A 17,937-nucleotide genomic window follows, 5' to 3' on the forward strand; every position below is an offset into this window, starting at 1 on the left:
GATTATTTCAAAATATATGTATATCAAATAATCAAATTGTACATTTTAAATATACACAAATTTTATTTGTTAATTATACCTCAATAAAGCTGGATAAAATATTTTAAGGGACTATGTAAGATCGATTGCTGGTGAGGACTTATATATAACTCCACCCCTTTTCTTTTATTCAAGAAAACACAGCGAGCAATATGGGGAGAGTAGCGTTATAACAGAGTTGACTGTTCAAATTCTTTAGACTAATAATCAAAGAGCAAACTCAGGTACTCTAACAAATTTCTTATGACTTTCCTCACAACTGTAAATAACATTACAGAAAGGCTTTACCTGGGGTGAGAATCATCCATGAGACTCTAATTCAAGTTTAAGTACTCAAGTATGTAAGAATTTTAAAGCTCTAAAGTTGCACAGTCCAATATGGTGGCCATAAGCTACACGTGGCTATTTAAACTTAAATTTTAACAATTAACTTAAGCAAAATTTAAAATTCAGTCCTTCAGTGCCACTAGACACATTTCAGGTACTCAATAACCACACGTGGGTCAAGGCTACCATACTGGACAGCAGCTATGAAACATTTCCATCTGCAGAGAAAGTTCCACTGGATGGCACTGCGCTAAGGAATCTTGGAGAGATCTAATCTAACTTTCTCATTTACAGATTTAGAAACTGAGACCTCATTTCATTCAAGCGCCTTACTCGATGCTACACAGCTCATAATTACAGAGCCAGGACCCAAACCAAGACACCCCAGGCTTTATCGCTCAGTCATTTCCACTCTGGCATAGTGTTGCCACCTAGAGAGTATGAGCACCAGTTCCTTGCCAAGCACAGTTCTGCATTCTTTCACAAGCATGCTCTCAGTTAATCCTCATATCAACCATACAAGGCACATAATCCCCATTATATAGAAGTAAATTAAAACTCTGCTGCATAAAATATCATATCTGAAGCCACACAAGCAAGTATGTAGCATTACTGAGATTCAAACTCCAAAGCCTGGATATTTCCACTGTGTTATACCTTATATAAGTAAACACTCCAGATTTTTAATTATTCTTTAAATTTTTTTCTTTCTTTCAAGTGTACTAAAAGTTAGTAGCTTTGTCAGCATTTGTGAGCAAAAGTATTCCAAGTAGGAAAATCACAACACTTAACACTTGATCTAGTGAAGAAGAGTGTTTTTCCCAAATTTTCCAATCATAACTACTTTTAGAAACAATAACAGCAGTTAACCTTTATTGAGCATTGTAGGTCACTTAGCACTGGGCTAAGTGCTTCGTATTGATCTCTTTTGACCTTCACAACTTTGTGAAATAAACAGTTCATCTCCATTTTAAAGTTGTAAAAACTGAGGTTGAGTCCATCCACTCCCGGGAAGAACCTAATAAAGGAAAATTGTTTGCCCCGTGGTAATACCAAAAGAAAGTTAATTTTTTTTACTCATGGAGTTGAAAAAAATAGAAGATAGGTGAAAACATTGAAATTCAAAATGTATTTTCCTCCTCTCACTCAATGCCCCAGTCAAAGTTAAATATATTAACTAGGCAGTTTTCTTCTGATGGATTTCTGATTTAACACAGTCACACTCTCTTCCACAAGGGGTGACTTTAGAGAAAGTCCTGAGAGCCCAGGAGTTCAGGGGTATTGTGGAGTAAGAAGCATACCCCAAAAGAGAATTATCAGTGTTTCTCAAGGTATAGGACTTTCCTGGGTATTTTGAGTCTCTTCTGGTAGTTTCTGACCTGAGGAATGGAAAGAAAAAAATAGGTAGGCAAGACAACATTAAAGAAAGAAGAGAGAAAGCTGAAGTCAGTACATAAGTGAAAGATGGCTACATGTGGCTTAGAACCAAATCACCCCAGAATGTCACATGTCCGCAGAGCTTTCAAAAGTTGGGAAACACAATGCACTGTTGGGGATGTGTATGTATCATATATTTTTAAGCTATAAGGACCTCCTAAATGTTCCCTGCATTGTGTGGTGAATTTAGTGCACGCTAGTGTGGGAGAGCTTCGGTTAAATGGGAAGGGGTTAGCCAGGGACAGCTGGCTTTTGCAGGTCAGGACGGAGATTGGCAGCGACAACTGCATGGCAGGTGCAGCAGGGAGGTGTGGACACATAGGACAGAGGGTGAAATAAGCTAGTATGTTCAGAGACAACAACCAGGCTGACTTGACTGTGAGAAACAGCTTGCTCAGTGGAATGGCCTTAGACTTTGAAACAGTCTCTTCCTCTAGCACTGACCAGTTGTGTAATTTTGAACATGTGATTTAGACTTTGTGAGCCTCCGTTTCCTTATCTGTAAAGTAAAGATAAAACCTATTTCTTGAGACTGATGACAGTATGAAAAACATAGTAGGTGTTTAATAATTGTCCCTTCCTCCTCTTCTTCCCCTTGGTTGGTAAAGAGAAATTTATTAGGGTGGAAAAGCATATGCCAAGCACTGCATCTTGGTATCTTCCCCACATTACCTTCTTAATCTATAAAAACCTTCCAGGAGAAGCTTTATCTATCCTCATTTCACAAAAGAGGTGATAGATTTGGCAAGGTTATATAACTTGTGCTAGGTCACAGAGCTGGTTTGTAGTAGAGGAGGAAGAGTTGAAACAAGGTCTGTCAAACTGCAGGAACCACAAATGTTCTACTACTTCTGGCAGCTGCCTAGGCAACAACTGATGAGACTGAAAAGATATCAGTGGGAGAAATCCTCACAAGACAGGTTGAGAGTCAGCAACTAGCAGCCAGTGCTTACATCTGTGTTCTCATTTACTTTATATGTTTTACAGAATTCTTCTGGGTAAAGCTGATGCTTTGCCATTTTCAACCAGAACTGCTCTCCACTTCTGATTACTCACCTAAGAAATGAATGAAGCTCAAGAACTTCACATCCCTGCCCCAGTTTCCTCACCTATAAAAATGGAGAGTTTGGACTACACAATCCCTAAATCACTCTTAGTTCTAAAATGCATGTGCGTAGAACTTACAGAGTTTGGAACAGGGACACTATACCACCATCCTCAGAGCCAGCTCCCAACTCTGAAGCCTCTTACAGTAGAAATCCTCTCACCCAAAGAGTTGTTTAATCAGAGAATTCTAGAATAGTATATAAATGTTCCTAAACTCTTTATTTTAATTCAAAATACATAAATGTGCATTTATTCTATTTCATTGATGTAGGTACAAGGCTTTCTTCAAGACCAGGTCATGTGGAGAGACAGCAGCAATGAGTTATTCAGACAATTAACTAGCTCCACAAACATCATCTCCATTTCTAGTGTTAAGTTCCTTAAAATGGAAAGAAAACATAAAGTGGTTGCAAATAAATCTGAACGCAGAATTTTTCTGTATTTTTGTATTTTCCCCCAATCTTTTATAGTCGTTTCTTTCACACTTAATTTGATAGCAAATTTTTAGTGACTCACCTCTATAGAGTCTTTTTAAAATATTCGACAGTTTCCCTAGAAACAAGGATGCTATTTCTTTCACATTCACATTTCGGCAGTTTAATTAAACTGTAAGTCAGGTTTTGTCATTCTGCTCTAGCTTCTCCAATAGCGCTCACTCATCTTACCAAAGACAAACTAAAGTCCATATAAGGCCCCATGTGCTCTGTCCCCTGCCCACCTCTCCGACCTCATCTCCTGCCACTCTCCCCATCGATCATGCACTCCAGCCACTCTGACTTCCACACGTTTCTTCAAATAGCCAAGCAAGAGCCCACTTCAGACTTCATACCTGCTGCTTCCCCTCCCTGGATTCTCTTCCCCTGGATATCCGAGGAGCTAGCTCTTATAATCATGTCTTGGTGCAAACGTCACCTTCTCAGCGAGGGCTTCCATAGCACTCTATTTCAAGGAGCCATCCTTGCCCCATTCAGCCTTTTCTACCTCCCCACCCCTTTATTGTTTCTCTCCATAGCATTTATCTAATATACCATATATTCTACTCATTAGACTTTGAGCTTCATGAGGGCAAGGGTTTTGTCTGTTCATTGATGCACTCCTAGCCTAGGATAGCAGATGCACAGTTGTCACTCAATAAATGTTTGTTTAATAACAATCTTTATTATTGTAATATGTGTTTTGCCCTTCTGATTGAATTGATTAACTACAATAATAATTAAATCAGGCTTGAGAAGGTTTAGAAATAAAGGTAGCAGAATCTCGGTAAACAAAGAAGCCACAGGAAGCGTCAGGAGTGTGCTGATGCACTACAGCACAACCTACTACTCTGGGCAGCCATGCGCCTTGGGATCAGCCAGTGCATGGAAAGGAGGACAGCAAGGTCGCCTGTCAAATGCAAATGGACTTCACAGCTCTCCATAAACTTGATCAAATTGACCTCTCCAAGTACTTGATGCTTTCAAATTCAAGTGTATAATAAGACAAAACGACATCAAATATAAGAAAGGAGTTTAGCCATTTCTATTCCGATGCGGGTGGAACGACAGAAAGAAGACAGCTTGTTTTGTTCTGGTCCACTGCTTAATGGTCAATTACCTTCTGCAAATCTCTTAATCTCTCTCTCATCCATAGTTCTTCGCTAAAAAAGGTAAGGGTATAAAATAATATGTGGCCTGCCTATTTCATTGGTCTATTGTAAGTATCACATGGCTCAATAGCTATAAAAATATACTGAAAAATTATGAAGCACTCTATACAATAAGCAATTCTCTTTGTATTAACATGGATAACCGACTTGTCTATAATAGTTACTATAGTTCCCCAAAACTAATGATGTACTTTATAGCACATTGATTTTAAAATGAATCCTAAAATGTATTAAAGAATAAACAGAAGAAAAAGTAGGCTTTTAAGTGCATGGAATGAGAAAGAGAGGAAAAATGTTTTTTTCCTGATTCTTTAACAGAAAAATATAAGGAAGAAGAAATAATCTCTAGTGCAGTAACTATATTACATAAAGTTCAGATTCAAGTATATTACATCTACAATTATCTAGACTCCTGGATATTTCAGAAATTTCTCATCTATTTCAACATCACAAGGATAATCCAAGATGACTTATTAATATCACACATGTCAATACCAGGTTGTGATGTAAATGAGCAAACCCTTTCCAACCATCTCGGTTCTGTTTTTATTATAGCATTTATTAAACCAGAATAAAAAAGTGGTGAAGAATGACTTATCACACCATTTATTAGAGTTGATGGAGCATAGATAGTTTTTTCAATAAGGCTTTAACACACTGTTATGCACCATAGTGCATTATTAATGAAAAGAAATGCATGAGACTTGCCTCAGCTTTTCCAAGTCATCCTGACTTTGAATTCGAAATCAATTCTACTCTAATGGCAGAGCTTCAGAAATAAAAATGTTAATTGTTTGTTGTTTATCAAATCTTAAATATATAATTCAAACAATAGTCAGGAATCCTCTATATTGTACTTAATTTAATCATCATACTTTTGCTTGGAGTGGATCAAAGAAAGAAGCAAATGCAATAGGAAGATAAACAAATTGTGTCCTAGTTTGTACCTGACAAGAGAATGGGATCTAATTTTCTCTCTGATTGAAAGAACACAAAGGACAGCCATGGAATGCAAATTGTGGGTTGGGTATTTGAACTCGTCTTCCAATACCTGAGTATCATAATGGAACTAATTCACTCTGAGAAAGGTATTAAGTAATTGAGCATGACTTTGCCAGGATGAGGGATTATCCTCAAACTGTGAAGGAAAATAAACATATTTTGCAATGATAGGGTCACCTCACTCACTCAGTAGCTTCAATCAAGCACTTTACATTCAAAAGAAATAACCAAAAAATATTAAGAATGACCTACCGCCAGCAGGGACCCCTGATAGACACAAGCACCTGTGGGGAAAAACAAAACAAGAATTAAAGGGATACATAATAAACCAACAGGTACTGTACAGGTAGAAGTAGGCAAAAACTTCATCTACAGGTTTCACAATCAGAAAACTGGGCTATTTCCAAAATCTTAAAGGCTGGAGCAGTCTGTCGCTGGAGGAGTAACCCATACACCAAAACAACATTTCTTGAACACACATGAGGTAGAGCATCATTAGAACTTATCTGAATTTTAAAATAAATGTTTCATAATGTCATGTTTTAAATACAGTGTCTACTTTCACTTGTAGTAAATCAGCAAAGCCTCCATAATCCAGTCCCAATTTATTTATCCAGGCTTCTCTGCCACTCGTTGCCTACACAAATTCTCCAGTCCAATTCCAGAAGTCAAATTAAGATCCCGTGATAATACTTTCATATTTCAATGCCTTTATTCATTTTCATTTCCTGCCGGAGATGTACTTGGTCTAGTCAAGTTCAATGAACATCCCATCTCTTTCATGAAGCTTTCCAGCTTACAGAATTATTCTCTTTCTCTTTTGAGCTTATAGTACTTTGTGCCTACATCATCCATTTGTGAATTCATTCTTGTGTGCTTCCTTTTGGCAGCCTTGCTAAGGATGTGGAACTATTGCATCTACCCCAATATCTGTATGTACTCTCTTAGGACAAGGACCACTCCTACTGTTTTCCCCAAATATTCACATAATCGCATCCACTTGAGTATCTATTTCATGCCTTTAACACAATACGTTCCTCCTTAGGGATGTCGAAACCTTTTATAGGAGAATGATGTAGACTGGAGTTATTTAAAAATAATTCTATCAAGCTTCTCTGACCTACAAGACTCTTCATCCTCTTTGTATTCATTTTTGTTCTAATGAGCTGACTATAAGCTGATACATCTTTATATTTTTTACTCATTAAGTACCAAATAAAAAACAACAGATGATTTGTTTCTAAATGAAAAATAAGGCTGAATTGAATGGGACAGCCTATATACTCTGAAAAACTCATATATCATAAACTAAATTTTTTATAAGTTTTATGTCTAAAAATATGAAATTGCAATGCTAATTTTAAAAAATAACATACACACATTCTCAACCAATTTTTGTATAGTACAACAGGTGTTGATTTAACCTGTAAATGTGGATAGTGTACTAACAGCTACTCTCTCAAAAACTGAGGTTGCAAAACAGATTGAAATAGCAGAAGTGCATCTTGACAATGTGCCATACTTGGCATCCAAAAAGGAAAAGACACATTTTCTATGGTGCTTGGCTTCTAACAGATCATTCATGAAGTCTCAATAATATAAACTTCTCAGGAAAGGACTGGTCTAACTTATCCACCAATGATGGAATTAAGAACAATCTTCTACGAAAATGAAATAGCTACTTACACTTGGGTTTGAATCAAAGATCTCTGTGGGCAAATATATTAAAAGGCTTTTGTGCCCTTGACATTCACATAAGAATAACTTGAGAAAAAAACCTTGGGAAGAAATTCTGACTTATTTTTCTTTAAGAGGTCCTGTTCCTGACCTTCCAGTCAAGACAGGATAATAGGTAGATGCTGTACTTGCCTCCTCTCATGACCACATCAAAATTACAACTACAAAACAGCCATCAGTGGAAGTCACCTGAAGTTTGGCTAAACAGAAGTCCTACAACTGGAGACATAAATAAGAAGCCACCTCAAGACTGGTAGGAAGGGTGGAGACACAAAACAAGCCTCTCCCATAACCATGTATGGTGGCTGAGAACTGCAGAAGTCCCTCAAGAGGAGTGAGGGGTTCTGGGCAAACACTGAGCTTCCCAGCCCAGGATTCCACTTTTCTAGGAAGAAAAGTCCCTCACAACCTCTAGCTGTGAAAACCAGTGGAGGTTGTGGTTGAGTGAGACAGAGGCTGCAGGAGTCACAGACAGTGTTCTTAAAGGGCCCATGTATGTATAGACTTACTCGGTGATGGACTCACTCACTCTGAGATCCAGCACTGGAGAAGCAGCTCAAAAAGCACCAGGGAGTTGTGTGGCTTCAGGACAAGGACTGGAGGGGTGGCTTTCTCCTGGACAGAAGTACTGGCAGAGTCCACTATTCCTTTGTTGAGCCTTCCCCACTACTAGTGCGTGGATACAGGCAGCTGCCATATCTGAGCTTCATCAACCTGGCTAATACTGGGCGCCTATCCTGGTGATTCCTTAACACCCGCCTCACCCAATTAGTAGCCCCACCCAAGACTCCTCCTGTAATTTTTTTCCCATATAAATAGCCTATCTTGGCTCATGCTGCAGACTTTCCTAAAATCTCTCAAAGGTTCACAAAACCCAAACAAGCAGCACCTGGCCTCAGTGTACTCCATACCTCTTGCTGAAGAACTTCGAATCAGGCACTAGAGTCACCCAGCCTTGATTCCTAGCTTGGCCTCTCAAAGCACCTCTAAGCCCAGTATGGGTGGCGGTCATCTGTGGATTGCTTGGTGGCTCATGTCAGGTGGCACCAGGCAGGACACAGACTGCAGTTGAATATGTCTTGTGGTGGGGAGCCTCCCGGGAGACCCTTGGGTTAGTATGCCCAGTGGCCAACTTCAGCCAGAGCCAGAGCACCATCCAGGGCTGCATCTAAGACGAACATACCCGAAGGGCAGACTGGGCAGGCACCAGAGTCCTGCTAAAGTGAATCCTGCTTCATAGGATAAATGCCTCACCAGCCAGTCTTCACAACCAATCAGCCCAAGGGTCAATCCCTCCCAGTGAAGTGCAAACAGCAACAAAGGCTCAACTACAACAGGAAGGCACATACATGCCATATAAGGAACACACCTGGAGCACCTGGCTCAGGTCGCCAGGAAGATGGTGCCACTGTACCCCACAGGACACCTACTACATAAAGCCACTCTACTAAGGTTGGGAGACAGCGCAGCCATACCTAATACATGGAAACAAGCACAGGGCGGCAGCCAAAATGGGGAGACTAAGGCACAAATGAAAGAATAGGACAAAGCTTCAGAAAAAGAACTAAACAAACAATCTACTAGATGCAGAGTTCAAAACATTGGTGATAAGGATGCTCAATGAACTTAGGGGAAGAATAGATGAACTAAGTAAGAACTTCGGCAAGGAGACAGAAGACATAAAAGTGGAGAAAGGAAGCATAAAAAAGAGCTAGTCAGAAATGAAACTACGATAACCAAAATAAAGAATACATTAGAGAGAATCAACAGTGGATTTGAGGAAGCAGAGGATCGAATCAATAATTTAGAAGAGAAAGTTGTAGAAAATGCCCAATCAGAACAGCAACAAGAAAAAAGAATACAAAAAAAAATGAGGATAGTTTAAGGGACCTCTGAAACAACATCAAGTGTACCAACATTTGCATCATAGGGGTACCAGAAGAAAAAGAGAGAGATCAAAAAATTGAAAACCTATTTGAAGAAATAATGATGGAAAACTTCCCTAACCTGGTAAAGGAATTAGACATACAAGTCCAGGAATGCAGAGAGTCCCAAACAAGATGAACCTAAAGAGACCTACACTAAAACACATCATAAATAAAATGCTAAAGGTTAAAGAGAGAGTCTTAAAAGAAGCAAGAGAAGAGGGAGATAGATGGGTAACAAGGGGTCAAATATGTGTTGACAGAAAGAAATCTGACTATGGGAAGTGAATACACCATGCAATATATAGATATAGATATAGATATAGATATATATGATTTAGTGTTAAATTGTATACTTGAAACTTATTGAATTTCATTAACCAATGTCACTATAATAAAGAATAAATAAATAAATAATTAAATCAGCAAGAGAAAGCAATTTGTTACCTACAAGGGGGTTCCCATAAGACCATCAGCTGATTTCTCAACAGAAATTCCACAGGCCAGAACGGACTGATGGGAAATGTTAAAAGTGATGAAAAGCAAGGACCTACAACCAAGATTACTCTACCCAGCAAAGCTATCATTTAGAATTGAAGGATAGATAAAGAGCTTTTCAGACAAGGAAAAGCTAAAGGAGTTCATCACCACCAAGCCAGTATTATAAGAAATATAGAGGAACTTCTTTAGGAAGAAAAAAATATATATCAAAAATATGAATAATAAAATGTCAATAAATACATATCCATCAACAATTACTTCAAATAAGAAAGGATTAAATGTTCCAATCCAAAGATAGGGTGGTTGAATAGATAAGAAAACAAGACCATTACATAAAGCTGCCTCACTTCAGATCAAAATACACACAGAGACTGAAAATAAGGGATGGAGAAAGATATTTCATAAAAATGAAAATGAAAAAAAAATCTGGGGTAACAATTCTTATATCAGACCAAATAAACTTTAAAACAAAGGCTATAACAAGAGACAAATAAGGACCCAGTAACCCTACTTCTGGATAGTTATTCAAACAAACTCAAAATATTTCTTTGAAGAGAAATGTGCCCCTATATATTCATTGCAGCATTACTTACAATAGCCAAGATATGGAGGCAACATGGGTGTCCATTGATGAATGGATAAAGAAGAGATGGCACATATATACAATGGAATATTACTCAGCCATTAAAAAAAAAACTTTATTTAAAGAATGAAATCTTGCCATCTGCAACAACATGGATAAACCTCGAGGGTATTGTGCTGAGTGGGGTAAGTCAGACAGAGATAGACAAATACCATATGATTTCACTTACATGTGGAATCTAAGAAAAATAAACAAGCAAAACAGAAACAAACTCATAGATAAAGAGAACAAACTGATGGTTGCCAGATGGGAGCAGGGCCAGGAAGTGAAAGAGGGGAAGGGACCGAGGAGTATGGATTGGTAGTTACAAAATAGTCATTGGGATATAAAGTATAGCACGAGGAATACAGTTGATAATATTGTAATAACTACGTATGATGTCAGATGGCAACTAGATTTATCAGGGTGATAGCTTCATCAGTTATATAAATGTCCAAATCTATGTCATATACCTGGAATTAATGTAATATTGTATACCACCTATAGTTGAACATTGTTTTTTAATTATTTTTTTAAAAAAGAAGCCAATATCTTTTCAAAGCTCCAAAAGAAGTTAATTATCTTAAGTAACCAAGTACCCACATCAAAACCCATTTCTGGAAGTTTTAGATGGACATTACAAAGTCATTGCAACATAAAAATAATTAAGCAGCGTTGAGTGTAACACCATACATTCACCTGATTACCCAAACATCTACTAGAGACACAAGTCAAAACGGTGTATTAACAGCTAGCATATATCACCATTAGGAAAAGGAAACAATTCAATTTGGGTCACTCAATGATGTACAATTCCAAAAGCTTTGCCCTTTGAGGGCTTTCCTAAAACAGAACAGCACTGCCTGGAAGGCCACCATACAAATGAGTCTCCATTAACACCGCTTCCAAAACCTCATTTCTACTCTCTAGAGGAGATAAAGGATTTCTATGATGCCCAGTCCTATCAAACATTTATCACTACCCATGGCCAGATGCATTCCTCCAAGCAAGCATCTTTCTCCCACACTAGCCCACACTCATACCCACCAACAGATGCAGTCAGGTTTGCTGGTGTTGGGTGCTGGGGCAGCTTCGGGTTCTGCACTGGAGCAGAGGCCTTTTCACTAATACATCAATTCATATAACATGGAAAACAAAGTTACACCACATCACTTTTTCTTAAGAAGTACTGAAATGACTGCGGCTCTATCTGAGGTTTAGATTTATGGCTTTATTTGAACTTTAAAGGAAACTCCTCAAGGTGAATTCTGACAAATGGTGTGCATCTAGAAGGAGAAACAGGCCCTCTTCAAGGGAAAACAGAAAAAAAAACAGACAACAGGCGCTAGCGTTTTCTGATCAAGAACTTGTTCAGTTTCAGGGTACCGACTACAGCTGAGATGCTGGGTAAAGTCATAACACCCTGTGAGAAAATGCATGAAGTTTTTCAGGGTGAAGTGATTGTGCACAGCACCGAGAAGGGAGCTGAGATCCTGAGACCTTCCTCCTGTATGGTTGGCGCCTTTCTTGCAAGTTACATAGGCAAAATGTTACTTCATTCAAATAAGTAAATGTCTGTTTTTAAGCCCTTTTTCACATTCTAATGCACTCTTTCATGAGATACCTATATAAAACCTAAATATTTCAGAGAAAATTTGAGATATAATTTGCATTAGAATTCACATCCTGAAATTACTCACTATAGAAACTGTACCTGGTAAACTAAGTAAATTAAAGAAGTTAAATTCAAGAACCACAAAATGTCAGACCCATTAGTTCAAAAAAATCATGACAGATATGACCATAAGATATGAAAATATTTGGTGAACATAGTATCACAAAAACACAACTCATTAGGAACAAACAGCCACAAGTTGGCATTTAAACGTTCAAGCTTTAAGTTGTGTTATAATTCAGCATATGGTTTGTACACTGTGGAATAGTTAAAGTAGAATCATTTTCTGGACTGACAGAACAGCTCACATCCTGATTATTGTCAGCCAGGATTCAGACCATAAGCTCTCAATAAAGATTTGTGTAAGGAAGAATGAAGAGATAGACTATTTTTCAGCCAATATCTTCTCTTCCTTAATATTGAGTTTTAAGCAATGAGTCTTATATAGAAGGAACTCTTTAGCCAAGAGTGGAACCAAATATGCTGATACACCCATAAGTAAAACACACTGTCTATCAAATGATTCTTTTCAGTGTGCTCTGTTAATAGCATTTATAGGAAAATCCTGGAAGATTGTAGGATTGGCTAAAGTCACATGGGGAGTGATAGGACACGAGCTAGAACTCAGTTCTTGTAACCTCCAATTCCATAATCTTTCCCTATCCCCAAGCCAACATATTTTATCTACTGTTAAGTTCACAGAATTTCCGCAGGTCAACATAACTTATAATGTGCTTCTCCAGAAAAAGTCATGGCAGAACTTTTCTGATTCAGAAAGCAGCCATGTTTGCTAGAAGTTTCTCTGTAAAGTCTTCATTTCATAAAGTTTTCAAATCATAGTAGTTTGTCATTGTGACACTACAGGACAATGTAAATTATCACTGCAAATAATTTGCTTGTAGAAATATTTTCTTTTAATAATTAAAATAAAATTCAGAACAAGAAAGTTGCAACTGATTACAAATGACAGCAAATGTTGTTCTTTTTCCTATGCTAGATTAGCAAAAGTATTTTAGAACTATCACTTCACCAACTTCTGCATTTGGTAAATGACAGAACCATAGCCCAAAGAAGATAGGTGGTTCATTTAAGGTCATACAGCAGCTTATCATGGAGCTCAGTCTAATCTTAATTCAAAAGAATGTGATTTGGCAATAATTGTCCATCTGATCAGTATTTTTTTAGCGCTTACTGTGTATTGGGAGATATAAAAATAACTAAGACCCATCTTAAGCCCTCAGGGAGCACACAGCTAAGCGATGAAGACAGAAACCATGCCTTCGTCAACAACAATTGTAGAGTTATTAACTAGTGTACCAAAAGCATGTATGGCATACCCTCTGAGCACTGAGAAGACAACAGTAAATTCTGCCATGGCCTGGTCAGCCAAAGTGTCACAGAGTACATCACACCAAGAGAAGCACACATGTGAATGCTTCTTTTTCATTTTTAAAAATCATTGCCAAGGGTAATAAGAAAAACTCAAGGAAATCTCTAAGATGCTTAAGCTTCCCATTCTTGATCTCAATACTCTTACTTTTAAGAGAAAAAGAAAACCCTGACAGACCCAAATCAAAAGTCTCATCTGATAACAGCTGATTTTTTCATCTGTAGAAATTATATCACTTAAATTAATTAAATGAGATAAAGTATGTAAAGTGTTCAGTTAGCACGGTGTCAGGCACATATGTACTCAAATAAATGTCCATATTCATTTATTCATTATTATATAAGCATCATTATGATTTGGATAGAAATGCTCAGACACCTATTAATCCAATTTGTGAAATAAGTCTAGAATATTCTTAATGTGGGGGGAAACAGTAACAAGAAAAGTTTCCGAGAAATCTTTGGAGGAAAGACACCCCTTTGCCCTGCCCTGCCCCATCAAAAAACTTTGAAGTTTCTTAAACTTTGTACAATATATCAACCAGTCTTCCAAAGAGTGAACCCTGCAGGCTCTTAATAATAATGGCTTTTGTAATTCAAGAGATTTGGTTCTGAAAAACTGCCTCATTCTAAATGCCCCCTGGCGAGCTATTAGGAAGAGATAGCACGTTTCCCCTGGTGGCTGGGATGATTCTAAATAAGGGACTGGCACCATCACGTGAAAATGTAATTTTTCTTTCTCAAGTTCAGATTGGGTGGCCTGGATTGACTCTCCTATCTGGTTTATTATCATAATTAAGCCCTACAGGTTTTATTTTTTAAATATGCACATACACGTACATATACAATAAAGACATGTTTCTACAAGTTATGCCCTGCTTGAAGGAAGGCTGCACAGGCCCCAGACGTGTTTACCCGGGGATAGTATACACTTGACATACTTCTCAGGAGAGTGAGGACAAATGGTACCTTTACCCACCCGAAAATCCCCAAGGCTGTGCGTGGCCTTCCAAGGCCACGCCACTTTCTCCCAAGACACTAGCAAGAAAAAGGCAGCTTCCCCGGCGGCTGGAGGTCGATCCATGGCAGGGCTTTGTCCTCCCCGGGTCCTTCCGTTGTTCCCAGCCCAGTCCCTGGGCGCTGCACCGGCAAGCCGTCCCCACCCGGCACCAGGGCAGGTGAGGCGCCCCTCCTGGTGCCAGCCGCCGCCGAGGCTAAGGCTCTGATTTGCGGCCGGGCAGGTGAACTCTTCTTCCCGAAGCTGGATGAATAATGAATGGAGCCCAGAGGGGAAGCCCAAAGCTGAGTGCTGTGGATTAAGCCGTCTATCTCCAGGCTCCCCTCCTCCTCCCTAAGCACTAACGAGGAGACTTTCCCAGCTGCTTCGAGCAGGTGGGAGAACCTGGCGTCCCCAGACCTGCCACCCCATGACCCCCAAACTCTTGATTTACTTATTGATTCATTTATTTCCCTGAGCTTAGATAGCTTTTGCTATCATGGCGACAATTCCCACAGTTTCCTTCTTTCTCTCCCCCAGCTCCGGGGTTTTCCACTAGGTTGAAGCTCCGGAGGAAAACCGGGAGGCAGAGGGAGAAGTAAGAGAATGAAGATAAACTTATTAACCACTTGTTTTCCAGAGCAGGCAGGCTAATGCCTCTCTGCACTAGGGAGATTTCTCGCAGGGCAATTGGATTGTCTACGTCCACGACACGCTCTAACCAACTAGTTATAAAATCTTTACTGGATTTTACGGGGAAAGTTATTGGGAAGAGGAGGGTGGGAGAGCGATGAAGATTTTAAGGAGCTGGATTCTATGTATGATGGCAGCAGAAGTATTTTTACTCAGGTCAGAGCAATTGCGCGCCAGCTATGCCCCACTTAGTTGCTTTCCACTGGGGGCAGCGGGAGGTGGAAGAAGAGAATCCCATTTCGGAGATGCCACCTCAATCAGGCACCCACCCACTCAAATGCACTTAGGGGAGAGAGGGAGGTGAGCTTGTGATCTGCATGCAAAACAATCAGTAGAAAGAAATCTCAGTAAAAGCCCACTCCAGTTCCACTCCCATCCACCCACCCGCCATCCCAAGAAAGTTCCACCCGACCCACAATACCATAGACCCGCTGGGCTTTTAAAATAGCACGATCAAACACATACACACGCGCGCGCGCGCGCGCCCACACACACACACACACACACACACACACACACACACACACACACGGAACTGCTCTCTCACCTTCAGAATGAGGCAATACTGCAAATTCCGCCAATGCTAGGGCCACTCCGAGCCACACTTTCAAGACGCCCATTGCCGAAGGCACCCACGTTGAAGGAGCCCAGCCTCCAGCATCCAAGAAAGGGCTTTCAGCCGAAACGCCGGCTTCGACGTCCCGGCGTGGGGCGCACCGAGGGCGGGGGGGCGGCGGGCGGTTACCTCCTGGGAAATGAGGCGATGGACTGGCCGAGAGCGACACTCACATCTGCCCCGAGGCGCCGGGGCGGGCGGGGGATTCAGTTCACTCACTGTCCAGCTGCCCAGCAAAGCCGGACGCCAAGGTGAGCAGAGCTTGGGAGGATAAGAGGAGGCGAAGCGCAGTTCCGCGTGGCAGTCTCCCCAGAAAGTTGCGGGTCAGCGGCTGGTGGGATCTCGCAACATTTCCCTCAGGCCTGACCCGTCCACTCCTGGATCCCGCACCGTGGAAATTCCCGCGCTGGTTCGTCTGCTACATGCAGCTTTTGAAAGTTCGCTTGACACTCCACCTCGGCGCTTTGTCGCCAGGAGCTGGGAAAGACCCACCCGCCCCGCTTTCTCTGCTGTGCCACCCTGCTCCGCGGACCTCGGCCGCCGGGGGCGGCTCGCAGGAAACTTTATGCCGCGCTGCGGGCAGCTCCCGGGACTCGCCCGCGCTGCAGCCGCGCGATGCCGCCTCCGGCTACGCTCCCTGCAGCAGACTGTTCGAAAGCTTCCGAGGAAAGACCCCGGCTACGGCGCGAGGGGCGCTGCTGCTACTTTCTCGCGCCCGCCCCTCGCGCGGGTGAGGAGGGCTGCGGGGGCGCGGCTTGCTCCGCGCCAGCACCTACCACCGCACCGAGCACCGCGGTGCTGGTCTGCGGAGTGAAGGTGTGACTACGCGAGTAAAGGAGGAGCCATAATTTTAAATGCACGGAGGACAGAGCCACAGAGGCTGGAAAGAACCCTCGAACTCAATGCCACTTGCACCAGAGAGCCCGGAAACACACAAAATAAGGCCTTTGGTTCCTCGCATTTAAAAAAACACACGCTCCGCCTTCCTCCGCCTCCCTCCCTTCCTTCCTCTCTCCTTTGCTCGGTGTGAAAATGGACCCAGGGACTCGGAGCTTTAGCAAAGATTCCAGAGAGTCACGTGGGGAAAGGGAGAAGCAAGGGGGGGGGGGGTGAGGGGAGGCCGAGAGAGCAACCTGATCTCCTTATTCATTCTGCTGGAGTTCAGATTGCCTTTGTCTGGGGCGGAATCAAAAGTGGCCACACTAGGGAGGGATGGTGGAAGATGGCGTGGTCCTTACTCTGGCACAGCTGAGGGCCCGCGAACCCCTCATTTGGGGAGAACCCATTCCTGAGGGGGTATACCCACATAGAGTAGGGTGTGCCCTACCACCGAAGGGAGGTAAGCTCTGGCGCTACCTCCCATCCCGCCACTCCTGCTGGAGTTAGTGCGTGAGGCGGACCTGATCCATCTTCCTCGCTCTGAAACCCTCTGGTTGTCGCATCGTGGAATCAACTAGCCGCCTGGGAGGATCTTGGCGTGTGTGTCCTAGCAGGGCCTCGCACCGCGAATGCACCTTTACCTCTGCTCTACGCGGACTCAGCGCTGTGACTCCAGCCGCACCCCCAAATACCAAAGACTGGGAAGTAATGTCAGGGCAAGGCAGACTCCCCGCGCACTCTTGAAGTGCGGAGGCCTTGATTACTGGTCAGAACTGAGTGATGACAGCTATTTTTTATAGGATCAAATAAAAATAGCTGGTCTAAGATTAAACATTTTATAAAATGAGAATGGTCGCATCTGAGAGATGTTGGCTGGGTTCTGACTGGCCCAAAGATACATCCTGGGTCTCTGAGATGGGCGAGCCTGTTGGAGGGGAGCTTGTCCCAGGATTAGAGTTTGTCCAAGCATTGAAAGCCAAGAGGTGAAACAGTGGTGGTCCCAGTTGTTTCCAGACTTCACCACCACCGTAAAGGGGTGGGAGGTTCTAATCCGCACTGGTGCTACTTGGACAGATTAGCTTTTCAGACTAATGCATTAGATTGTAACTGGCCGATCCTTATGACTATTACTATTTAGCTAGAGCAAAGAGGGAACCTGTGACAACCTAGCACTGATTTTTGAGTACTGAGAGGACCCAGGGATTCTGCAACTCGCCCTCAGTCTCTTCTGGGCTGTGTTGGTTTCAGGGACAGTGACTGTTTCTCACCTTTGTATCCAAGCACATAGTAGGTGCTCATTAAACATTTATTGGAAGAATGGGTCGAGCAAAATAGCGAGTTGTGGC

General features: G+C 41.5%; 1 protein-coding gene across 4 annotated transcripts in view; it reads right to left on the reverse strand.

The window, feature by feature from the left end:
• FRAS1 (Fraser extracellular matrix complex subunit 1) overlaps positions 1-16,140 on the reverse strand; it is a 404,163-nt gene extending 388,023 nt beyond the window's left edge. For 2 of the 4 annotated variants that reach the window (XM_016154420.2, XM_036227811.1), the window contains exons 1-2: positions 15,644-16,139; positions 5,810-5,841 (exon numbers count right to left, since the gene is read on the reverse strand). In XM_016154420.2, the coding sequence (XP_016009906.2) occupies positions 5,810-5,841; positions 15,644-15,716 (105 nt within the window). In that variant the 5' untranslated portion in view covers positions 15,717-16,139. Of the gene's footprint in view, positions 1-5,809; positions 5,842-15,643 lie in introns of all 4 variants that reach the window. The other 2 variants (XM_016154419.2, XM_036227812.1) reach the window with 2 other exon arrangements.
• Positions 16,141-17,937: the final 1,797 nt, after the last annotated feature.

This window comes from Rousettus aegyptiacus, unplaced genomic scaffold, assembly GCF_014176215.1.
Source record: "Rousettus aegyptiacus isolate mRouAeg1 unplaced genomic scaffold, mRouAeg1.p scaffold_m13_p_10, whole genome shotgun sequence".
Lineage (NCBI taxonomy): Eukaryota > Metazoa > Chordata > Mammalia > Chiroptera > Pteropodidae > Rousettus > Rousettus aegyptiacus.